Source organism: Larimichthys crocea, chromosome VIII (assembly GCF_000972845.2).
Source record: "Larimichthys crocea isolate SSNF chromosome VIII, L_crocea_2.0, whole genome shotgun sequence".
In the NCBI taxonomy this organism is placed as follows: domain Eukaryota; kingdom Metazoa; phylum Chordata; class Actinopteri; family Sciaenidae; genus Larimichthys; species Larimichthys crocea.
In genome coordinates, this window is record NC_040018.1 from 806198 (window position 1) to 832192 (window position 25995).

Sequence of the window (25995 nt, forward strand, 5' to 3'; positions counted from 1 at the left end):
TGACCAAATTCAGTGGTGCTGTGGTGCCTGAAGAAGCAGGTATACTCTTAATTTATGCCTCTTTTTTTTTCGAAAGCAGCCTGTCCAGCAAAGAATAATAAGTGTTATTAAGACTGTAAAACAACTCTTGCATGTTTAACTCAGCCAACAATGGGCCAGTAGTGTTTGATCATTGTCACTTCACTTCAGGGGATAAGCACCATTCTGAATCTAACACAGAAGAGGTGTAGGAGTGGAGTACTGACTCACAGACAGGTGAGACGACTACATAATTATGCACATTTGAGTGATGTAGTCCTTATGCCTTACTCCATGTACTAGGGAAAGAACTCATGGGATGCATGGGAGACTCTTAATCTGAACAAACAAACAAAAACGTGGCTCAGGATGGTGCAGACAGTTGTCATTGGTCTAATGTCTCATATCTGGCTGCTCTTTTCATGTCATTCCCACAATTTGTTTTATTTATTTATTCAATGGGACAGTAACATTGAAACAATCATTTCTCAGTTAATTTTTTTTATTTATTTTTTTTTTTTGCCGTCATTTTTCTCTTAAATTTCACAGTTACACCACAAATGAGTTTCAGATAAATACACATATGATTCATCTTTGCGATCATTTCAAATAAATTAAGTTACACGTGAGTGACAAGAACAAATTCATAAACATCGTCAAAGAACATAAAAAACATCATCACATACATAAAATGCACTAAAGTAAATGGAATACAGGGATGGGATGTTCTCGCTTCGGTCTCAACAGCTTGAGTCTTTTTGTCTTCACGATGCAGCGAAAGCTGCACCTACTGTACATTCTCATGCTGTCTGAACGCACCACACTTCACTTGCCTTATTTCACATTCTTCATTCACGTAGTCATGTGTGTTCACCGGGTAGTCCAACTTTCAGTGGATGGAGCAAAGACAAGGCGACCAGAAGATGACTGACGGACGGCCATGAAAACAGCTAAATCTGTGGAGGAAATGAGCACCTTTTCTTTTTTTTTAAACATGCTACGAGATGATTTTATCCATAGATAGTTTGTACAGTGTGTTTGTGTCATAATCCTGTGTGTGTTTGTTGGCTGTGTGAATAATAAGTGATTCCAACAAATGTCCTGATTGGAGCACATAAACATTCACAGAGCAGACGAGACAAAGATCTTTAGGTTTGAATATTGTCTTCTCTAGTGACCACAAACACAGACACATCCCAGTGTAATGTCTCAGTAATGTCTCTGGGTGTCTTTTCACAGTCCTGCCCCGATCTTCCTGTCACCTCCTCCTACTTGCACCCCCTCCAGCTCATCATCAGAGAATGGGCTGTGGGGATTGTAGCCAACATCAGTGCTACGCTGCAAGAAGTCCATGGATCGGGGCATCCCAACAGGAAAACCATGCTGGGCTTCCTCTTCTTCTTCTTCTTCCTCCTCCTCCTCTTCTTCTTCCTCATCTTCTCCATCCTCCAAATCAAGATCTATCCCCCTGTCGTCTGGATTCACAGCTCGCCTGCTCTCATCGGATTTGTCGGTGGCCGTTTTACCTCCACTGCGTAGTCGCTGTGAGTCAGACTGGGCTGAGGCGGTGGCCTGCTCCTTCGCCTTCCGGCTGCGTTTCCACTTCATCCTCCGGTTTTGGAACCAGATCTTGACCTGCCGAGAGATGATGCAAAAAAGAAGCTGTTTGTCTGAACAGATTCAAATAAATATTTTTTTTGTTATCACTTATATCATTTGCAGCTCTTTAAGTGAAGTTGATTTTCTAAATTTGTGCCAGTCCTGGAAGAGCTATCCCTCCTCTGTTACTGCTTTTTCCAGTTTTGCCAAAGCTGCTCTGATTGTAAAACTGAGATAATATAAAGAATTTGTTGAGTTAAATCTAATTCAAGAAAATGTGCAAAACCTCAGACAGAACAAAAAAATGTGTCTTTGCTCTTCCTCCTCTGTCTGTTTTTGGAAAAGAACCGTGTAAACGATTCACAAATTAAAAAATATAAAATTCTCTGGTTTGTGGTTGAAAGAGATTAAAATACGATCAAATATACTATAATATTATTTCATCAGTACCAGAGTTATGGAAGGAAACAGCAATGAAAATAGCAACACAAGATGATTTAAACATTATCTTCTACATGACGTGCATACAGGGTGATGTATTAGAAATGTTATTCATGATTTTATAACCATATTTCTGCTTAATTCTGAATGAATAGCACATTTTTGTGATCTATCCTAATGTTGTTTGTCTGTAACTCATATTTAGAAAAAAAATAGATCATAAAAATAAATAAATTTAAAGTGTGTTACCTACAGGAGCCTGTTAGTTACTGAAGTGTAAATTTGTTAAAAATCCAGTAAGCCTATTGGATGAGGGCCAGTCTGTAGCTGCAGTATGTCCTCACTTTGACACTCAGTTAACAAGAATACTGTGTCTTGTTCAGTTGGAGCGTTCAATCATTGGGTTCACGCCTCAATCTCACATCTGTGACCTTGAAATGAACCTGTTTGGCTCATGAAGCATAGACTGCTCTCTCTTACCTGTGTTTCAGTCAGCATGAGTGAGGTGGCCACTTCAAAGCGTTTAGGTCTGGACAGGTACTTGTTGAGTTTAAACTGGTTCTCCAGCTCCAGCAGCTGCTGACTGGTGAAGGCAGTGCGGGGCCTCCGGCACTTCCCCAACAGACCAGACTGAGGGCCCGCTGGAGGAGGAAGAGCAAAGTTATCAGTCAGTTGGCTTCATCCAGACTTCACAGAGTCACTTAGCACTGAGTGGATTGATTGTTATGCATGACAGTGTCTGCATATTTTTGTTTTGATAATTCATCTAATTTGAAACATCTGGCCTTTAGAGAAGATTCAAGTCTTAAATTAGTCTGAAATATTTGGCCAATAACTGCCACTGTGGTCTTATTTATATAAAACCAAGGACATAGGAAGTTCAATGTAATTTTGTGGGTGGGAACAGGCACACATATGCCCGCACTCTCTGGCCATCATTAACTATAATAGCTTTACTCCAGTTTATTGTTGACGGGGGGACACGGCAGAAGCGGGCGCAGAGGCCATAAAAACACAGGCATGCCATTAACTTAATGAAAATTCAATGAAGGCTTTTGGGATTTTATTGATGAACTACAGAACGTTTTAGGTGTTTGTTTATAGTTTCTTCATCACACAAAGACAATTTTCATCAGGTTGGCGTTTATAGACAAATAAATGGGCCAAAATTAAAATATGACACACAAGATAAGCAGTAAAACCAGGCCCAGTGTACTGAACGAGACAATGTGCAGCTGGCAATGTTGCAGCTATATCTCTATACATATATATTATAATAATATATATATATAAAGATCTCAGGCATCTTGAGTAAAATATTAAACAAGCACAGTGAGCCTCTTTGTCAAACAATCTTCATCGATATTTTATTTTATTTATTTATTTTATTTAAAAGCATAGAAGGACAAATCAACTGTAGAAGATGTGTGAATCAATACTAGACTAAATCAATTTGATTATTCTGGAAATCAAACAAGAAATCAGAACAAACTATTAATATATTGGGTGATATATTACTATATATACTGTATTATTTTTAATTGGCTCTTATTTAATACTTCTAGGTTTCTAACTAATAATGATAAAAAAACGGAACATCATTTGAGTTTCGAGTTCAGTCAAAACTGAACTCATTTAACAATCGGTGATGATTGAATCATCTCTCTTCCTGCTGATATAAACGGAAAACGTTTCATAATTAACGGACTTTGAAGATTTTTGAAACAGTAATTCTGCACCTGCTAATTCTCTCTTCTTCATCTTCTCGTTTGGGGTTTGAAGTTTTAAAGATATTTTTGGAGCTATAAAATCATCTTATCTGATCATACTTACAGCTGTAATCTGGCAGTCGTGGCATCATGATCCCAGCGCGGATCCAGTGCTCCAGGGGCAGAGATCCCGCCATGGCAGCCGCCTTCAGGTGCTCTGGGTAAGTCTGTGTTAGTTGTGTGAAGCCGGTGTATGCGAACGCAGGGTGCTGGCCACCCAACGCCGATAAAGGGTACATGGGTGCAGGATACATGCCGGGAATTGAAGCAAGTCCTGGATGCGGGAGATTTAGGATACCCTGTTTGGGGATTATTCCGGTCTGAAGTTGTACAGCCCGCGGAGACGGGGTGTCAGCACGGCGGCAGGAGACCGGGCTACCTGCAGGGCTGTCGCTGCTTAGACCCGGGGAGATGTCTCGGCTCCCCCGGTTTGTCTCATCAGCGAGCAGAGCGTCAATTCTGAAGTTTCTTGATTTCTCCATGGCGGCTTCACTCAGGAGGACTGCGGTGTCTTAGCAAAAAAAAAAAAAAAACGCGTCAAGCTTGGCTGGTGCGCACCTGTGCCGTGCGTCAGGGCGCAGAGAGCGAAGCCACTTCCAGTCACAAACTCATGTGTTCTTCAGGCTGGACGGATGAGGACAAGTTGTACTCAGACATTAACTTTAACAGCTTGTTTCTTAAAGACTAATCTCTTTAGAAAAACTTCCTAACACTCTAAATTACTGTTTGCATCCCTCCATCTACATGTATTTCCTTGAACTGTATGCCACTCACTGCAACATCGCGTCCGCCCTGTTGTTTAACACTAACTTCACAATCAACAGAGGTGTGTGTCTCACTCCATCAGTTGTCCTTCTCCACCCCTGCAAGGCCGGTTGTGAGCTAGGATTGGCTGGAGACTGAGCTGCTCTGACGGGCCTCTAATCAGCTAATTACTCGCTCGTTTCTCCCCCCAGAAAGCATTCAGAGTGAGGTAATGTCCAACCCTTGTACCGCCTGCAAACACCTTCAACTGCATCAAAGCGCGGAGGTACATTAGAAGATTAGGAAATTGTATTTTCAGTATCTATCTTACTGCCAACTCCTCACACTCACAGATTGCAGCTACCTTGCCATAAACAATATATATATATATATATGCACCGCTTTGATTTTTTCAAACTAATTATCAGGGCTGCAAACATCCTCCACACCTTAGCAACAAACATTGGCAGGCATGAGGTTATTGGAGACTTCTGATTGGGTGACGTAAAAAAAAGCGCGCGCACACACACACACACACGCACACGCACACGCACACACACACACACACACACACATATACATACACAAAGTCGATTCAAGTATTTAAATCATTAATATTAATGGCTTGCTTCATACTCATACTAAGGCCATACCAATGCTATTAAAGTTTATGACCAAGAACCACACAAACCATATAAAGTGTAATGACTTGGCAGAAGGGGCTATAAGTTAATTGGCCTCCTAGTTAAGGTGAATTAATGACATTTTAAGACCTGGAAAAAAGCGGATGTCCATCAGCTGAACTGAAGGCTGCAGCAACGCAAAGTGGTCTGACCCTACTATCTGTTCTTTCACTGACAAAACCTTGTAATAATAATAATAATAATAATATGCTACATTATAACAAGTCTAAAAACCTCGTGTTACTGTGCTTGCAGGTAGTTTATTATGAATAATAATAGGTGAATTAAGAAAATGCTTCTCGAGCTATTTTATATTGGGGATATGCAAACAAATGTAAGGCAAAGACTGATGCTTGACATTTACAATTACTTCCTGCGAAGAAAAAAACCCTCAACTTTAAAGACATATATTTTGTTCACATGTTTTTAATTCATTTAAGGGCTTACTTAGATTTTCTGTAGGCCACATTTTGTCTCCCAGCATGAACCTCTAAACGCCGGACAGTGTTTGGTTTCACTTTGATTTAAATTGATCCCGTTTTTAAAGAATTCTGAAAATAAACTACCATTTTACCAGCCTGTTTTATTTTTATTTGACCTAATCCCAAAATGTGATGAGAGGTTTTCTGTGTGTGAGCATCCTGTACATCCTGTACATTTTTCTTGAATGAAGAGTGATGATGTCCTTGTTTGCTCTCCTCGGGTTGTGAAGAAAATTCCTATTAACATTATATATATTTTTATTATTTACTTATTAATAAAATAGTAAATAAAAATATTTAGAATAAAACTATAATCCCGGACTTGACCTGTCTATCAGGTGTGGATCAGGCAATACAGATGAAATAATTGATTGATTAATTGATGCACATTAAATTATTGAGCAACAATTTTGTTAATCGATTCATTATTTGATTTTGTTGAAGTGAAAAATGGTTTCAGCTTCTCAGATAGAAATATGTTCTTCAGTTAAGTGAATATCATTTTAAGATGCCACCTTGTGCATTGTTGTGCACCAATTAATTGAGAAAATAATCAATTGATGTTGGGCTTTGAAGATATTAATTCAAGGAGTTTCATCAGTTTCATCTTCATCGCTTCTTCATGAGCAGGCTTCAATAACAACCAGCCTCCTGCACGTGTCTTTGTTTTAGGTGTCACAGTCTAATCCAAACTGCAGCCACCCACTCCAACCAAACACCTCTAAATTGTGTATCTCAGAAACTGAAATTCATTCCGCAGATATGAATAAAACTGAAGACCCCGACTCCTGATATGTAATTGGCTGGTGCTTGCGCGCTTGTAGTAGTTGACCTCCAGAAAATTGGAGCGGTCTTTCGGGTCCGCCCACCTCTCTCTCTCTCTTTCTCCTCCGCCACAGCGGCTCTAGGTCTCTCGCCCTCAGCTCTCTATCAGGCAGATTACCGCCTGTCTCCGGCGCTGATATAGAGGTAATTTGCTCCAGGGAAATCAGCGCAGCTTTCCGCCTGTTTCTCTCAACCTGCTTCCCTCCCTGCAAAGCCTCGTTTCCTTCCTTTGCTTTTATGATTTGAAAGTAATTTAAATAGCCAGGCCACGGGTAAATCCGTCACCCGGGCCTGTTGACAGAGGTGCACAAATTAAATTGAATCTCAGCCTGAAACTGAGCTCCTGCTTCGGTTTACACACTGTCGTTCTCCTTGAAGGGATCAACTGCTGCTCTGTGTGTGTGTGTGTGTGTGTGTGTGTGTGTGTGTGTGTCTGTGTGTGAGACATGCTGCTCCAATATTAGTCGTTTTTATATTAAACAGTGAAATGCCTACAAATGCTCTAAGTGTAAAAAAGGTTATTTCGCCTTGTAAACTAACAAAACATCCCTCAGATTGTGCATGACAGTGCCCAATACAGTGTTGAAGTAAACAAACATGGAAGTCAGTAAATGAATAAATAAAAAATAAATGGGACAAACAATGCTATGAAGCCAGTTCTTTCATCAGGAGGTTATAAAACTCAAAAACTCACGTTTTTACAGCTGCATACCCTTTGGGCACAGATCTCAGCGGGGTTGGTGGGGACAAAACTATGTATTTGAAAATAAATATTGACTTATAATGAATTAATAAATGCAAGGAACACTGTAGAAACTGGAGTGTAATACCACTGTTGTAAATATGGACTGTTGTACATGTGATTATAAAAACTACAACTAAGGACTAAAAGTCAGTCCCCGATTTACTCTTGCATGGCGGCTTCCTGCTCAGTCACTCACTCATTTTCTTTCTTAGCTTTCCCCATCAAAGTCACCTTCAGTCTTTTCACCTTTGTCATGACGTCCATTGAGGCTTAGTAACATTGCCCGCTTGACCAGCTCCGGTTCTGGCACGACACCGGCTCTGCTCCCTGTCTGCATTCCCCCACACCCTGACCTGAAAGCCTGCTTTTCCTCTCCAAAACACCTATGGACAAACACTAACACTCCACTGGTGCCCTCAACTCAACAGTCCAGGCAGCCCTGCTAACAAAATGTTACCTCACATTAGCTAACAGCAGCTACAGTTCTCAGCAGTTTACTTTGCTGTCGCTGAACTCAGTAAATCACTGAGTTGATTCGCAGCAGAGGTAAAGGACAGGACAGAGACAATATTCACATGATTACAAGTCAGTGTAGCATCAAATGATTTTAAATCATTATGGTAGAAAAGTTACACAGTAGGTCTTTAAAGATGTTGTTTTTGTGCCTCCTCTGTATCCTGCTCAGTGGTCTGAAAGTTAATGAATTTGGGAAATTACGTTAATAGTTTACTTCATCCTGATACCTTTCCCAGATCTCTGTAGCATCTCTCATAGCATGCGAGTTGCGTCTTCAATGAGCTGGTGTTTGATTGGACAGGTTAGTCCTGTGACAGATGCCTTGTAAGTAATTTTATTCAAACAAAGATAAAGGCTACCCATCAAGAGAATAAAAGGTTTAAAAATAAGCATACGGACAAAAGTGACTTCAGGTATTCCCAGCCAGAGAGGTGAATAGCCAGCTAGCTAGTTTAGCTACACTGATCATACCTGGGGTGTGTATTTGTTTGATCAGCGTACACACCCGACATTTATGACTGTGTCTGTTCCAGCAGATAATCTGATATACAGTACGTTGGTGAGATTATTGATGTCCCCTCCAGAAAATACAAATGTTTGTGGCCCTTGTTCATACCTACTACAAATAGCAGAGATAGTAATGTGATCCTGTATCGATCCATCAGGGGAAAAACCTTTCAGAGGTCAGGGTCAGCCACAGTGCATCACAATGGGACTACTACGATTTACTGTCTTGCTGATGGAGACTTCAGCAGTTTAGATGATGCTCGCAGCTGAGTCAAAAACAGCAAAAGCCAAAACGCAGATCATTAGATGAATTATCTGATTGCATTGATCTCTGTGGAAAGCCTCCTAACATTTAATCAGATATGAACCTAAACTCCCTATGCCTCTATTCTCTTCTTCAAGTCCTCACAAGCACATGCCCTCTTGAACCCTTTGCAGAAAGATGGAGCGCACACCCTTCACAACGTGAGAAGACAATTGGTTCAAAGAGACCGCCGGCCCTTGACACCGCACTACAAAGCCAGAGTTTATCGATGAGTTATGCGTCAGTAAACTTAGCGGCCAACAGGAGTTTACTGAAACATTAAAGAGCTTATCAGCAATTACAGGCATATTTTTCAATCATTACCACAGCTCTCAGACAGCTTGCCCTGTCCTAAAACTAATCCAGGTGTGCTGGCCTAGTCAGCACATTACTTACTCCCTCTGGGTCACTGATCCTCGTGGATTTATTTAACCTACTGATAAGCCTCTTTGTGCTTTTGATAAATGAGAAAGTTCAGGAGCTGAAATAAAGCAAATAAAGAGCTTCTACAGATTGTTACCCCGATGACATGACTGATATGAAAACAGGTCACCATGCACTGAGCCACGAAAGATACAGATCCAATGATTTGCTGCTGAGACAACTTTCCAAACGTATCGATTAATCCTGATTCGACCTGTTTGTTCACATGTGCACATTCCTACATCTGCTCTTCCTTCAGGCTTGTTGTGACAGTGTTGATCAGCACCGGTTTTCCCACCAGGCCTGGAGTACGACGTCTGGACCACGGCTGTGATAAATGATTCGGGGTGCACAATGAGCTTTCTGTGTGGTAATTAGACTAATTCCCACAACGTTAAACCAGGTCACTTTCTGCCAGACCTTGAGGCCAAAATTAATGTTCTCTCATTAAAGAGATAAAGGTAATTTATTAAAGTTTTACTTCTACTTCTCAGTCTCTGTACCCTGTCCCCATCATTTATTAACCAATATTGAGCTCTGCCATATGACATCTTGCCCACTGGATGTGAATCTCCTTTTGTCTGTGTTTGCTACGCTGGCCCGTTCCCACTCTCTCTCTCTCTCATCAGGTGCGTATCAGCACTTTCAGGAGCTGCTGGTGGAGAGAAAATGCAGTTGTTTGCTGAAGCTGCAATTCATGTAATTAGTTGAATTTTCTTTGGTAAAATAGTTTATTTCCCAGTTGCTTGGGAAGAGCTGCAAGGAAAGCAATGGACGTATGTTCATCAATTCCCAAGCACAAATGCTATTTATGCCAGTATGCAATGTGTATATAAACATGTAAAGTCAATGAATATGACCACAAAAGCAACAGAATCTAATTTTAAATAGGCTGGCCTGATAGCTCAGGTTCGATTTCAAACCATGGCTCTTTCCTCTCTCTTTAAAATAAAAAAAACAAACAACCACCAAAAGAAAAACCTGAAAATGATCGACCTAACAGCTACAGATTTATTCCCCATTCACATCATATCGTTACTGCAATTACAAGCAGCCAAATGTGAAAAAATGTTTACGTCAGCCACAGTTATAATTCAGAGTCAGAGATATCAAGGATTTGTGACAGGTACAGTACTGTATCTCCCATTTGGTGGAAAGAAAGACAGATGTGCTGACAAATTGCTGGCAACATCAATGGGAGTTACAGCAAATAGGTAATTTTTACTGCTACTGCTTTTACTGGTTTCACTTATTAACAACTTCAAATACATAACGAAGCAAAAGTGTATGTTAAGCCTAATTTATCCGGTGTGTCTACAAAGCTAGCAGTGGGGATAAGCATCTTGGAATTATGCATGGACGTGTCCAGTCAGAATAACAGGAAGCTTTCCTGTTTGAGTTGTGATGTCTGACACCAAAGACGCTGACAACTGGCCTGAAAACTAGTCCTGCTAACTGGAACTATTTGAGACTGTCTGCCCAAAAAAAAAAAATCACACAGTAGACCAATGTTTGTTTCCATCACATCAGAAAACCCTTCTATGTATCACTTTAAAGGTCAATTACAAACTATTACTCGTTCAACAAATGCCAAATTTGTCCAAATTACCTTCAAGCCTGCACCCTCAAACCCTCAGTAAGACCTTACATGACCTTACATGTCGCCTGGAGCCAGCTCACATTCAATCCTCCTGTGCTGAAAGATAGCCAAATGTCCCGACTCTCATCCACAATCGATTCGACTCACATGTAACATTACTTGTAGTGGTGCTTTTAACTATGTGATAATTACCTTATCTGGCTTTTAGGTTACACTTTGTGAGTACCGCTCTTGTTCAAATTATATCATATAGGATATCTAAACAAATGTATAGTCCCGGAATTAAAGTGTCACTTAGTCTAATGATAGATTAGCTGATCTGAATCTGAACCCTTACATCTTTTAGATATGATCTCAGCTAATCAATGGCAGCTTAATAAAGTCGACACGTTTGATGAACCACAATAGAGGCAGGACAAATAAAACAGCATGGGTTCATAGTCTGCTTAACATCTAAATTGGGGAATTCCGACCTTATGACTCTCCAATCTCTTTCCCAGTTCACCTGTTTATTTTTTCCACACTGGAAACAAAAGCTTCCTTTCAACGTAATCCAGTCCAGTGTGAGTTTTATGACCATTTAATGGGTCCTTCCATGTAACAGCCCTGTGGTTTACTATCACCGACACAAGGGCCCCATTGTGCATAGACATGGGAAGATAGGAGATAAATACACCTTATCAGCCACAACAACACATCATTACTTTCACCCTGCTATCTCAATGTCTCCCTCCACTATGCATTATCTGGCCACTTATGAGGACATTCAGAGCCATCAAGTGCTTTGAAGAGCTCCGCCGGTTGACTGTTTGCTCTCTCTGCTTCTCCATTTCTGCAGAACAACTCAGCTCCAAGTGCAAGGAGTGTTGTAAATACAATATATTTCAGTCCACTGTGAGCCACGCTTTACCATCTAGAATGACATTTAAATCTGGATCTAATTGCTACTTTGGAGATGAGGCTTATTGCTCATGATAGCCTAGTCTTCTGCCGTGATTTCCGATGTAAGGAAACCGTCCACTGCCATTAGCACTCAGGTAATGTCTTCTTATTGCCCAATTTACCCCTTAACACTAACCAAAGGTTGCTGAGAGGAGAATGGCGGGCAAGCTGTGAGAGATGGCGAAAGCAACACAAAAGTAGATTTGTTTTTTTTTAAATAAAGAATTCAGGAGTTTGAAGTTGATCTCAATGTGCAGCAAGGCCTTTCTTTTATTGCAGGTGTTTGACCAGCACTTCACTGAATAATACTGCTGATTGCTTTAGCCATTCAAGCAGCAAAACTCAAAACACTGTCCCTACTACTTTGGTTCAGACTGAAACATCTCAACAGCTATTAAGTTGTAGTATGAATTGGATTCATCCTGAAGTGACAGGATCTCCAAAATCAAGATTATTGAATCCTTCTACTTTTCTTTATTGTTTATTATTCATCTCTCCAGTATCTTGAGAAAATAAGTAACAAATAAATATATTTCTTCACTTCAAATAGCCCCAAACCAACTAACCCACAATCAACTTGAGGATTTTAAACTTTTAACTTCAAGTATCCTCAATCGCACGATTTGACTATAGAAAATGTACTATATCTGTCAGTTATGTATTTTAAATCATGCACATGAGTAAGCAGGGTGGCACCCATACTGAAACATATGTTGTGAGCATGTTGATGTTGGTGGCTGTGAACTCTTACCTCGTTTGAATTTCAGTTTGAGCACAAAGAAACAGTGCAGGCAAGATCAGTTGTTATCACGACCTACATATTGCTCTTAAAGTTAATCATATACACAGACACAGTCAGTGTAGACAGTCTATATGAACACAAAGATTGAAACTAAAGTTTAATTTAGCCAAACACAGTATAATTTGACGATTTTTGTGTTACTTCATGGAGCTGATGTGAGCCGTGCGGGACGGGACACGCAGATTAGAAAACAAATTCAATCAGGCCAATCTTTTAAGCAAATGAATCTCTTTGAGGTAATGCTCGTAGTGCCACCTCCCATCAGGTAATTTCTGTTAGGACGCAGTCAATACTCCAAAAAATTTAAATGAATTGATCAGTCACTTGACTTTGTCAATAGACTAATGGAGCGCTGTTAAGATTTGTCAATCTATGAAGTTATGGCAGAGGTAAATCACAGCATTGTGGTGTATTTTAATGGCTCTCAATTGATCAAAATGTCATCAGAGGTGTGACAAAGTGTGGTCAGTCCGACTCCTTCGGCGACAGAGCTCTAATGAAGTAACAAAACAGGCGTACAGTGTACCTGCAGACAGATTTCTATTCATTTAGTATCATGTTAGCACATTTTACAGGTGACAGAAATACAGATAAAATAAGATCTGCGTAAATCAGAGTTTCAAATCAGAGGCTTTTTTGACATTCAATAACTTCACATAACTAGCTAATAGCGTCCAATTCTCCAAACCAAACATGTCTGCAACTAGTCTTATGTTTTAGGTTGATTCACAGCAGAATACAACTGACTTTGAGGGAACAATGAAAGTTTTGAAGTGGTTTAAATACAGTCGTCTCTGCCTCATTCACTCGTCTTTTCTTCACTCCTTGTTCATTATGTTTGTTCAATTTATGGCTACAAGGGTAGGGAGGTCAGGGAACTCATACCTCTCTGTCAGTGTGCTAATTGGTTTGAATAAGCTGCCCCTCCTCCTGATAAACTACGAGTGCTCAATCTTTAAGGTAGGCTAAATCATTTTTAGTCAGCCTGTCACAAATAACTATAGAAGGACAAATTCTCCATCTCCAGTGTGCTTTGCGGCTGTCAAACAGTCAAACTTTGAGTCAAATCTATGCTTATTTCTTATTATACGGTTTGAGATTTAAGATAACTGTGTTTCTCTCAAAAATATACAACATAACCATACATGCAAAGTAGTTTCTAACATTAAGACTGACATTTTACAAACTGAGATATCAAATTATTAAAAAAAAAAGCCAAAATTAAAACTATTGCAGATTTATAGTTTGAACTTCCTGTTTTATTTAAATTGGCAGTAAAATTATGATCAAAGGTTCAGCTCCTGATTTTTTTTACTTTTACTTTCTTTGCATTTCAGTGATAGCTGCAGGAGAGTCCTCCCCCACAGGTATCCTCTCCTGTGAGGTCAGGGGGCCAATCTAAGTAGTTGCTGGTTGGTTGAACTTTGTCTGAACTGGAGGTGAAAAGGAAAGCAGGGTTTGAAAGATATCTAAAACATGGCAGACACCACACTGTACAAGAAGCATGGACAGTGTATACGTGATGTCACACGCAGGTTTTCTGAAGAGCCGTTTTGAAACTCGGCCGAATGACACCTGGACCCTCAAACAAGCCACTTTTAATGGCACCTACTTGTCAAATTATACCAGGCTGTAAAAATGTTTATTTCTGCTGTGAAGTTGGACATTTTACCATGGGGGCCTATGGAGACTGACTTGTTCTGTAGTCAGCCTCAAGTGGATGTTTGAGGAACTGCAGTTTGCCACAGAGGTTGCCACTTGGGTATACTTTCAGCCTTCAGAGTTATATTAATCTAAATCTTTTTATGTGGCTCTCATTGCTCTATGCTTCGTCCACTTATACAAGGATGTTATCTGTAATTTGGGTGTAGTATCTGATTAATATTTAATTAATGATTCCTTTGACCAAGCCGATTCTAACAACATCAGAAGATCTTTCTGTCCTTCAGTGATTATGAACTCATCAAAGGAGTCACTAGACAATGACTCCTCTATTGTCTTTTGTAAATGAGTCATAAGGGCATCTCTTAATCTCAGTTGACCTAATTCCAAGGAAGGATATGCCTCCTTTATTTTTCCCTTTTATCCTTTTTTTTCCATTTAATTCTTTTTAAATGTTTTTTTTTTTTTTTTTTTTTTGGTGTTTTAGTGTCTTAAAACACTTTTATATATTTGTTTAGAAAAGTTAAGTTTTCATGTTTCCATCATGTCCCAAGATGATTCTGGGGAAAAACATCTACACCTCCCATATTTACATAGCTAAATCTCATATTTATTGACATTTGGTTTTGTTCAAATATCTTTATGAGATTAGCACTGTTTGTGATATTCTGTTTGCTCTTTGTGCACTGACGTGTTGAGTTTCAGGAAATGTTCCAGATGTGCCAAACTGGGACTGGCTCAGAGCGAGCTAACCGAGGAATTAGCAATTCCATAATTGCCCGTTCTGTCAGAGGTTCTGACAAGCTGAGATGATGAAGAGGTCCGTAAGTGATTCGTCTCTCAGTCTCACTGTGCCCAACACAAAAATTCTAATTAGAACAACTGTGTCCTATTTTGCAGACTTCCTTACTCTATTTTCCATTTCCCTGAAATGACCGGGCTGTAATTCAAACAGAACAACAGATCCGTCACTACACCAGGGTTAGTGAACTTGTAAAAAGCTGCATTGTCTTGCCAGCTTAGCAGTTGTATTGAATTAAGAGCCACAAACAAAGCACATGTCAGTGTATGTAGCCAAAAGGAGACTGAAAAATGAACACATAGTCATTTCAGAAAATACCCTAAAAAACCTTTAATTATGTTCAGGTGACAAAGCTCAGCTGTAGGGATTGTCCATCAGAGGCAAAGGGGGAGGTCAGGTATTGTTCTTATTGAGCACCAAGGACAGCAGAAGGTGGAGGTCAGGGTGGATGGATGAGTCATAAAACATGTTTCCTGTTTCCTCCTGAAAGTCAACTTGGTTTTCTTTTAACCATGACGACAAAGCGCCACCAGGGGGCACGGGCAAACGATGCATTTGTTGAAGTTTAGTCATTTAGCAAACACTTTTATCCAAAGATACAAATGCTTGAGTGTCCATTCAATAATATGTTTATAACTATACTTTAATTCAGACAGACAGGTGACAAATTAAGTGGGACACTGGTTACTGTAGTTTTCCCTCATGCTAAGGAGGAGAGGGTGAAGCCAAGTGGTTGCAATCAGCATCTACACCGCTACATGCAACTAAATCCTTACACCCTGGTCCTTTAAAAAACACCTTAACACCAGTTAAACGTCTCACCTTGCTGCAGTGATGTAGAGTTGTACACCAGGGTGTATCAGTGTACCATGACATCACAGTTGGTTGTTGTTAGAGGTTCAACAGAGCACATCACTGACCTTTTAAATCAGAGAAGAAAGTCTATCTGTGCGACATAGTCTTTGGTCATACTAAATATATGGCAGTTCAATGGGGTATTAATAAACTTATTTCAAGCTAAGTTAGGACACATCTGTATCAATGACCCTCAGGTGTGGCCTAAGAAAGTCCTCTGATAGGTGCTTGGTTCTTGCCCCATGGCCAACTGTCTAAGGTTAAAATGTCATTAAAGGTTGGATTAAGATAGCAGAAACATAAAAATCCTACTTCATCTCCATTCTGTCTGCAAACCCTACCATTAATTATGACTATGTGTGTCTTAAATCTTAAATTTTACAATGGTTGTGCCCACTAATGTTTTCAAAACTCACTGCCTTTAAACGTCCTTCATTGTCCTCTCTGCTGTCTTGCGCCGGCTCCCTCTCCTGCGCTCCCTTCTGTTCCCCCTCCCAGAGGCTGTGCGCCCACCCTGACAATGCAGCATTATGGAAATAAATTGTTCCATTAGGTGCATTGTGTTCTGTCATCAGGCCAACCACATTGGGTTATTAATGGACACAGGCTCAGCTTTGATTAAGACTGAAGATTTATGAAAAAAACACGCACTGGTGGAGAATCACCCAACATACTCTCCTTTACTAAGGTGCGTTCACATAGAGATACACTCGTCAGAAGTGACCTTATGAATGTCATCAAACTGGAAGTCTAAAATCTGACAGATAAAGGACAATTTTCTAATTTCTCTTTTGGACATCCTGATATATAGGACGACAAAGACCTGCAGTAAACGGACTACACTACTGTGAGGTCATTTAAATTAGATGTATTCACATATAAACTTTTACATCACTGTGGTCTGTGTTATATTGAAGAAAAAGTAATAAGTTATAGGCCACGTGCCGTAGCACTTAATTTTGATTTATGGCTTAAATATGATTTTTTTGTTTGGCTGTTCACGTTATTTAAAAAAAAAAATGTGGCCAGTATTAGTTTAATGATCTGATCGTGGTCTTGAGCTAACAAACGTGGGCAAAAGAACAATGACAAAGACGTCGGACGTAGCGTAGCTGTTGTACGGAAGTAAACGTGGAGGTCACTTACGTCATTGTTTACAATTTAATTTCTAAATTGATGTAAAGAGGAAGCCAGAGAATTTGTGAGCAGATGATAATGAGCAAGGAGATGAGGAGAAAGAGAGCCAAATTTTTAATTACGATGTAAAAGTCGAATGAAAATGTTCAAAATGAGGTCGCATTGCAAAAAAATAAATAAAAATAGACCAGAATCTGATCGAGGACCACATATGAAAGTGGCCCAAATCAAAATTTAAAACAAATAATTTTAAAAAATCAGAAATGTGAACATAGCATTCAAAGTGTCTGGAGTACATGTTTTGTTTTATCGCCCAACACGCACCAAAAAAACGCTAGAGGTGTGTCACTAGGTGTGCTTCAAAACACACCTGTCAGATGCTTTCAGCTTTCAATAGTGTGTTTGGGCCTTAAGAGTCTACAGCAATGTAAGGCTGTAATTAGCCACAGCGCTGCCTGCTCTGAGTTAAATGCTAATGATCATCAGAGGCAGTAGGATTAATCCTCTGGGGGCCATAAATGTCTGATGAAATCTCACAGCAATCCATGCAATAGTTGTTGATATGTTGCAGTGCGGAAGCAACACACTCCTATACCTATAATGATGTCACAAGCATGGGTAAAAAGGAGGATTTCAGGAGGATGTCATCTACCAATCTCTGAAAAAAAAAGATGAGGAAATGATTGTGTTCATGAGAGCTCACACCTGACACAGAGCCAGGTGCATCACCTTAAACCTGACGTGATGGTGGTTTCAAATTCATAAGCAGCCTTTCAGTATGTGAGTGTCACATGCTTTTGATCAAGTGAACACTTAAGAAGCGTTCATTTAGGCCACCTCATGAATAAGACGTCTGCAGAAGTCAGTGTTTCAGAGCAGTGCGTAGGCTACGTGCTATTTTGCAAGTACCATACAGGCCGTAGTCATTCCCTCTCTACAACACAGGTGTGTGTGCATGTGCGAGTGTGTGACTGATCCCATTTATCAGGCCAGTTAACCCTTGGCAGCAAGTAGTAACACAGGAGCAGCAAACCAGAGGGGGATGCAGGCACTCGCTCTAATTAAATCCCCCCTCCACCTACACAGACTGCCTCCCCTCCTCCTGCAGGAGAGACACTGACCTTCCAACCCGGCCTCCCCCCCTTGCCGCCTTCATCTCCCACCTCACCTCTGCAAACTGCAAAGTGACACACGCAAACAGTTTTCTGCTCTAATGGGAGTTTATAAGCTCAAAGCTAAAAAAACAAACAAAACATTCCTACACTGTTTAGGTCATAAATTACTAATTCAAATTAACTAAATTTGTCACATCACAGTTTAGTTAATGAAAGGAAAGATGGTTTGTGTCACTCAATGTTCAGTGTTAATACACAAAGAGAAATTTTATATGTCATCAAGGTCCTCATATGAACACTACAGCCAGATTAGAAATAATGATCACTGAATTTTTTCCCCATTTATCATCATTGTGATGAATGTTGAACACAATATTTGAAGCACAGCTACTATTATATTAACACAAAGTATCAAGTTATGTATGTCTACATGTTTCAGCTATGTAGCAGCATAGAGCAAAATATCTCAACAGATATTGGATAGATTGCAACTGTATCTTGACCTTCATGGCATTCATGGTCCCCAGAGGATGAAGCCTGCAGACTTTGGTGATCCCATGACTTTTACTCTAGTACCACCATGAGGTTTTGGGGGTTTTTAATTAAATATTCTGTATTATACTATTGGATGCCATGAAATGTATTGCTTACAGAATGAACAGCAACTTTGCTTTTGTTCATCCTTCTTTCAAGGATGGAGGCATTGCCACTGCGAATATGTTGCGAACATTAGCATTTTGCAGCCTCACAGAGCTGGTTGCATGGCTGCAGACTCGACTCTTGTAAATGTGAATTAGGATGCTTCACAGTTCTGTTTCACTTACGAAACGCGGCCACAAAGCAGCAAATTAATCCATTTCAATCCTAAGAGAAAAAAAAAAGGGGACATCCTTGTATTTGATTTTTTTTTGTTGTAACTATATTTGCTTTCCCAGGGCTGTTGAGTTAATCAACATATGATGATGATTTTCCCCTTTTAACTATGTATGCATTCATTGAGCTGTTGACCTTTTCTAATCCAGCCTGTTTTCAGTGTGAATGACATATGATCTTAACGCTGACTCAAAACAAATGTGTCCTTCCTTCTACTTGTGAAGTAATGACAGTGAATAAAGTGGCATTAATGTGTTTGCACTGGTATGAAGGCCCACAGCTGGCTTTTGTGTGGCACGCTGGGTTCAAAACAGGGTTAAGAGCAGGGTAATCTGTCTGGCTGACAGCATCAAAGCGGCTGGCATCATTAATACAGTTCTGGGGCTGAGGCGTAGTCACAGCGGCTCCATCCACTGTTTGTGAAGGTTACACATGAATTTGCATGCATGCATGTAGGTACAGGTATCTGGATTTGTGTGTGTGTGTGTGCACAGAAATATGCAAAAAATCCAGTATTTTTTAAGACAGCTACTGTTTTATTAAGACCATGTATTAAGCTTATTAACATTACAGCTACTGTTTTATTAAGACCATGTATTAAGCTTATTAACATTTACACACTGTGTGTAGAAACCATGGGACACAGGGACACAAGTCCAATGTAAAAAAAGACAGAAAATATGTGATTAATTATTAATAGAAAGTTTTAAAGGTTCTAAGAAAACCTTTCTTTTTTAATCTATCTTCATGGAAAATGGAGGACAGAGGACACACCTGGCTCAAACCCGGGCTATTAATATAAGTCATTGTTAAAAAAAAAAAAAAAAAAAAAAAAGAATATATATATATATACACACCCACTTGATTAAATGGAAAGAAATGCAAACCAATTCATTTATTTATGTTACAGGACAAATATGTAATTGCTTTAAATGGAAGTATATTCAAAGACCTAACTCGAGCGTGCAGGCAAAGATGACGTCTTGTAGTTGTGTCTTTCTTACAAATCATTAATGTGCAGATGTCGATAACCGGATGAGAATCTGTGTTGTTGTGAGTTACATGGTTGATTATGGGTAGCATGGGAAGATAACCAGATCATACAGGATTGATATTTTCGGTGATTATAAGCTTATTTATTACTTATTGTTTGAAATCTGTGTATTTTTCTTCCCTTGTAATTATTTATTTACATTTTATGTCATCACTTTTTACTGAAAATGCCGACTCACTGTAAATGTTTAAAGAACTGAAATAGCAGTAACATAGTCTTGAAAAAAAAGGATCAGATCAATTTCTTCAATGTTCTACAGTGCAGTTCGCCCTTGGTAAACCCTCATCCTCTTTCTATGCTGTATCTATCACAAATGCTTTCAAGCTTCAAAGCGGATGCACTGCGTTAGCTGTTACCAGTAGGAGACTCCTTCAACAGAAATACACTTTTGGAGTGTCGCTAACAGGTTTTATCTTTAATCTCTATGAGCTATTGATCAAACAGCAGCAGGTGGAGTGGCAGAAGGAGTGGTGCTGCACAGTGGCAGGATAATGTATGCAAAGACTTTATCCAGGCTGGTTTTTAACAGATTTGCTAACTTTGGTTTATTTTGATAGTCTGCCTTGGCGTCTGTAGATGTTTAGCAGAATATTGAGTGTGTGTGACAATTTATGAACGTGCCTAAACAAAGATGTGTAATATCAGAAACAAGTTTATTTGTGACGCTCAACTAATAACTGTTGAAATGTTATAAATACTTTAAACTATCCGTAGGAGAACCATCCAAAGTGTTACCAGTGTTTCTTGCAACAATGAACACAATGGATTCAGGTCATTTGCTAGATTTGTATTCCATTTACATAAAGATATACCAGTGTGTCTGTGTGTCTGCATGCATGCATGCATACATACAGAGGTTCACGTCAACATCTCATTTATGTAATGGCTTCACATTTATCGCACCCTGACATGACTGACAGGTGGAAATGACATCAGTAACATTTAAATTGTTGTCCTTCTCTCTGCAGGGTAATACATCCTAAGTGATGCATATTCCACCAGCCGAGCTATTTCTACTCTCATCTACTTCATCTTTACTCCACCTTTCTCAAACACACATGCACACACACACACACACATACATGCTTTAATCCCCCCTCTCACTTTCTGTGTTTCATTTTACTGTCCCTGCAACCTCACAGTGTCACTGCACTATCCAATTGGCATAATTGAGCCGGGTCAGATGATAAAGAGACCTATAACAATCAATGCAGGTGAAATAAAAAACAGCTCCCCGTTATTACTTTTGTCCTTTTCCAACGTCAATCAATGCCCCCCCTCCCTTACACACACACAGACACACACACACACACACACAGCAGTTTAACAGACTGGGACTGCCGTGTTTATTTGAGGAAAAGGTTTGACATCTCACAAAGAGGAGTGAAGAGACACAAGGGGGTGAAGAAGAGAAGAAGAAGAGAAGGAGGAGGAGGAGGTAGTTCGAGAGTATCAGAGCTGAGATAGATGAGATGTGACAGGCTGCCACTCTTCTCAACACCTTCTCATCAGCATGACACAGCTGTCACAGCCCTATTTCAGGAAAATTAAACAGCCTTACGGTAAACTGGCCTGCCCGTCGGGGGGAGGGGCTGGAAGACGGAGGGAGGGTGTGAGTGTGTGTGTGTGTGTGTGTGTGAAATGAATAAGCTTGTAGTATGCAGATGGCCTTTCTGCTTCTCTCCTCCCCCAATCTGTTCCCCTCCTTTAAGCACCATCCTCTCCTTTTGACATGGTAATGGCTCCAAATTGATGAAGACACTTCACTCATTGAGTGACAACTCCACTGGCAAGCGACATAAACACTTCCTCCACGCCTCCTCGTACATCAGTCATCATGAAGCCCCTCCCTTCTCTCCTGCTTGGCATTGGCTGGGGTGGGAGGTTGTTTAATCAGCTAATTTGCCCTTCTCTGGCCACTGTTAATGACCGTGCCACCTCTGGATTATCTTGTCATCCCACCCTCTTAATCAGCGCTGATGAACTGCTCATCAAACTATTAACCTCCTTTTGCCTTTTGCTTAGCAAAGGTTATAGGCCTGTAATTAAAACTAATCTGCTGGGTCACATTTCTCTCTTTAATTGGCACTGCAGCATTCCTACAGTGGCTGAAACCTCAACTGTAAATTCAGCGGACAAATAAATGAAGAAACGTCTTCACAATTTTGACAAAATAAAAGCAAGCAAACAAAAGAACGACTGGAACAAGTTTGTCATACACAGAAACAACTGTCCTTTGTGTAATAATCAGCATTATTTTTGAGCATGACGTCATGAAACATTGAAGTGAGATGGAGAATAGTCAAGTTACAATCACACATCACGGCTTATCATTAAATTATGAATTAATTAGCTATTGGGTAGTATGAGTAGAACGAGTAGTAATCTGTTATAATTCAGTCAAATAAACTATTATATCAGCATTTAAGAAGAATGTAGAATAATTTACAGAAATGAGGGGATACTTGTGAGCAAAAATTGATTTCATAATTAGTAGGAATGAACTGATCAGATACAGCACGTCAATATTGGCGCCAACACTGCTATTGTCAGTTATTTGTGGCGTGACAGATCAACATTAAATCGTTTTCTTTGTCAATGTCGCTATGAAACGTTTCCTCTATGAGACAAATGAGGGAAATCTTGTGGAAAATAGAGTATTATATTGATTGATACTTGATATTGTCAGATACATTAAGTTGAAGTATTGCAATTGCTATCAGAAGAGAAAAAAGTGGAACAAATACATCACTAGATGGAACTCAGTGAGCCTGCATGGTAGTTATTATGTAATGCTTTTAGATGTATAGTATAACTGGCTATTTCAGGTGCATGATTAGGAAACAGAGAACAAAAATCAGCAGAGCTTTGGGTTTTGAGGACCAAAGCGAAGAACCACAACCCCGAAGACGTGTTAAACACAACCATAATTTCACTACTGCAGGATTTGGTTGAGATTTTATTTTAAAAAACTGTTGCACAGATATTTTTTCCTAACGGAAAGGATACACAGTTTGACAAACAAGCTTGAAATAGCACTTGGATTAGCATTAATTAGATATATTTATTATTGTTAGTGTTATTTAACCATGCTACTTATGTAATGGATTCCTTTTTAAGTTGGTTGAACTTAATCAACTTTGGCTGCAAGTAAAACCTTTAATAGTAGTATCCTTGTTGGGAGGAGACACTCGAGGTATTTTTCCTGTGACATGCAGTATTAGGAACAGAAATGAGGGACTCTGCACTGGTTTATGTGATTCAGGTCTGACTTTTGAGCTCTTTGAGATCTTTTCCTAGCTGCCTATTTAAACCACTTTTTGCTGCTTCAGCACAACCATGCAGCACTTTCACTTTAGGTAAAAGAGTTGTGATGCCTTTAAAAGAATTCATAACATCCAACCTGTACTGACCTTATACGGCAAATAAAAACTATCGATCCTCCCTCCCCAACTCCCACTTTAAAAGACTTATTGTGGCGCTCCATTTCATCTAATCACTTGGCAAAAGAGTCCGGGGTCTAAATAAAGAAAGAATAAATAAAAAAGTCCCTGGGCCAACGTGTTGCTCTCACCTTTGCAGATGAAATTACCCGAAAAGCTGTTACAAATCAATATAATCAATGCAATCAGCTAACTGACACAGGCAATCTCCTGCCAGTAAGTAAAATACCCCCGGTGGAGATCTTTCAATCTCTAGTGCCATAATTGCCCCCAAGGGCGACGTTAGGGTGTAGCATTTTGTACACTTAATTAAATTAGTGAGCTCTGTGGACAGGGTGGGTTGCCGATCTCAAAGAGAACGGATTGGTCTGGCCCTGAGCCAGTAATTAAGGCAATACCTTTCCTGATTACGCCAATCCCCCTTAATGAACTCATTATGCATTTTAACCCAAACACTCCCATGAATTAATGAGCACAAAGAAAGCTCCTGGATGGAAAGGACACCTCGATCACGAACACAAGTCATAACTCATCCACTCAACCGGGTAGACGTAATGTCCATATTTCTCTCTCTTTCAGCTGCAGCCAAGACTAATTTGGACTTGAGTGACAGCAAAAGTTCTGGGTCTGTACACATAAAGCTTTAAAGAAATAAGACCCCTCGTCTGGCAAGTAACGAAAGAAACTTTACTGGGCGACTTTACAAGGTCTAACTGGAATCGTATCCGAATTCACTCTATTCAGAAAACTTTCGGGTGGTCATTTTGCACAGATAAGACGACATGGTCACACCACATGGGGTCCAAACATATGTGTAAAATGATTTAAAGAGACCTAGGAACACTGCTGGGTGGGAGCAGCTCTGCGCTGACCCATAATGCTTTGCTAATTAAATAATTCACTAATTGATTCATTGCCAAATCAATAAAGTCTGCAGATGGTTTATGGTGTGAGAGCTAAAGTGTGTTTGTGTTTGAGGAGGACTGGGGTTGGATTACAAATGAATGACACACGCACACAGAGGATGCAAACTGCCCCCTAACTGAATGACAAGCAAAAGCGCATGAAATTGGTGCTAAAATGTCGACGAACATTGAGTTGACCTTGAGCTTGTGTTGTATGACATCATTTCAGCCTCTCACAGGCAGATGATGGTGAATATAAAAGGCGGGGGCAGTGTGTGTGTGTGCGTGTGTGTGTGTGTGTGGGCACATGTTGAACCCATAAACACAGCTCCGTCCTGAACCCAGTCTCTGGGGAGTCTGGGTGTTTGTAGGTGGGCCTGAGGAAAAATCAGCTGAGATATCATTAATTCAAGTGTAATGAATCCTTAGAGTGTTTGTGTGTAAAAGGGCATATGCACTGTAAATATGTGGTATATTATCTATACTTTATGACTGGTCATTCCTGTGTGTGTTTGTGTTTGTGCACACTGAGGTCGGAATTACCTTTGAAATGAATTGGGACAACAGTGAAGTGTGACATCTGATCTGGGTGGACGTAAAGGGTTGTAAATCCCGCTGCATGAGCAGCTTGGTATTTTTTTCCAAGCATATGTGCATGCAAACACACACACGCACAGATGCAAAGAATAGCCACCAGTGCTCAGCAACTGTGGGACGAAGGTTGTGCTCATCTGCCATGGGGAGACTATTCATCTAAGACTTAATTAAAGAAGTACAGAATTTCTCATTACACACATTTTAATGTTTTTTAGTTACCTTTAGTTACGTGAACACGAGAAACATTTCACTCCACAAGATCATATTCCAATACGAGAGCCTGCACCCTTCTGGGAAGGTTACAGGGTACAAAAGACGTTGGAACCTGGCTGCAGAGATTTGCTCCCAATCAGCCACAAGAGCATTAGTGAGGTTGGGCACTGATGTTTGTGACAAGGCCTGGCTAACAGTTGATGTTTCAGTTAATGCTGAAGCCTTCCTGCCACAAAGTTTGAAGGACACAGTTGTGTCATTCATTATCATTGTATGCTGTAGAATTAATATTTCCCCTTAATTGGAAACAAGGTGCCTAGCCCAAACCATAAAAAAAAACAGAACAAGGCCATTATTCGTCTTCCACTAACCTTTACGTTTGGCACAACAAATTCACAGAGGTAGCTTTTTGCTGGCATCCGCCAAACCAAGATTCATCCATCTGACTGCCAGATAGTAAAGCGAGATTCATCATCGGAATACGTCAACACATTTCCACTGTCCAAGGTTTTATACCACTACATCCAACGTATGGTGAACTTAGTACCAAATTCCATACTTTCTTAAGACGCAGCATTTTGTCAGGAGTTACATGAAATTGCTTAATTAAAGTATTGACAAATGTATTTACTTAAACTTACACACAAGACCTTTACCCAGGAGCAAGTTGTCGACCGATCAGGGTTGGTGGTTTAATTTCTATTTTAGTGTAAATGTTTGATGATGGATATCTCATACCTGTATGCTTGATATTATGGAGCTGGTCTGAATAATAAAAAATGGTGTCCAAATACTGTACCTTTCACCACAGTGTGTATATCAGGCTGACTAATACACATAATTGTATTTGAGTATTGATTCACATACTTTTCTTGACAGACTACTTTTTAAATGTAGGATGTAGTTTTATTTCACAATGATATTAAAAACTGTATACAG

At 39.9% G+C, this 25995-nt stretch overlaps 1 protein-coding gene across 1 annotated transcript; it reads right to left on the minus strand.

Moving 5' to 3' along the window:
* Positions 1 to 274: 274 nt before the first annotated feature.
* mnx2b (motor neuron and pancreas homeobox 2b) lies at positions 275 to 4551 on the minus strand. The gene is made up of 3 exons (XM_010729926.3): positions 3892 to 4551; positions 2539 to 2699; positions 275 to 1653 (listed from the first exon to the last, which is right to left on the minus strand). Exons 1-3 carry the CDS (start codon positions 4307 to 4309, stop codon positions 1252 to 1254), a joined length of 981 nt encoding a protein of 326 aa, XP_010728228.2. The 5' UTR covers positions 4310 to 4551; the 3' UTR covers positions 275 to 1251.
* Between the last annotated feature and the right edge of the window lie 21444 nt (positions 4552 to 25995).

Bases quoted from the DNA above. Each gene is read 5' to 3' on its own strand.
- mnx2b (XM_010729926.3), bottom strand. From the start codon at position 4,309: ATGGAGAAATCAAGAAACTTCAGAATTGACGCTCTGCTCGCTGATGAG. The intron at 2,700-3,891 runs GTAAGTATGATC...TTCCTCCTCCAG, and splicing joins ACGACTGCCAGATTACAGCT to CGGGCCCTCAGTCTGGTCTG. The intron at 1,654-2,538 runs GTAAGAGAGAGC...ATCTCTCGGCAG, and splicing joins TCATGCTGACTGAAACACAG to GTCAAGATCTGGTTCCAAAA.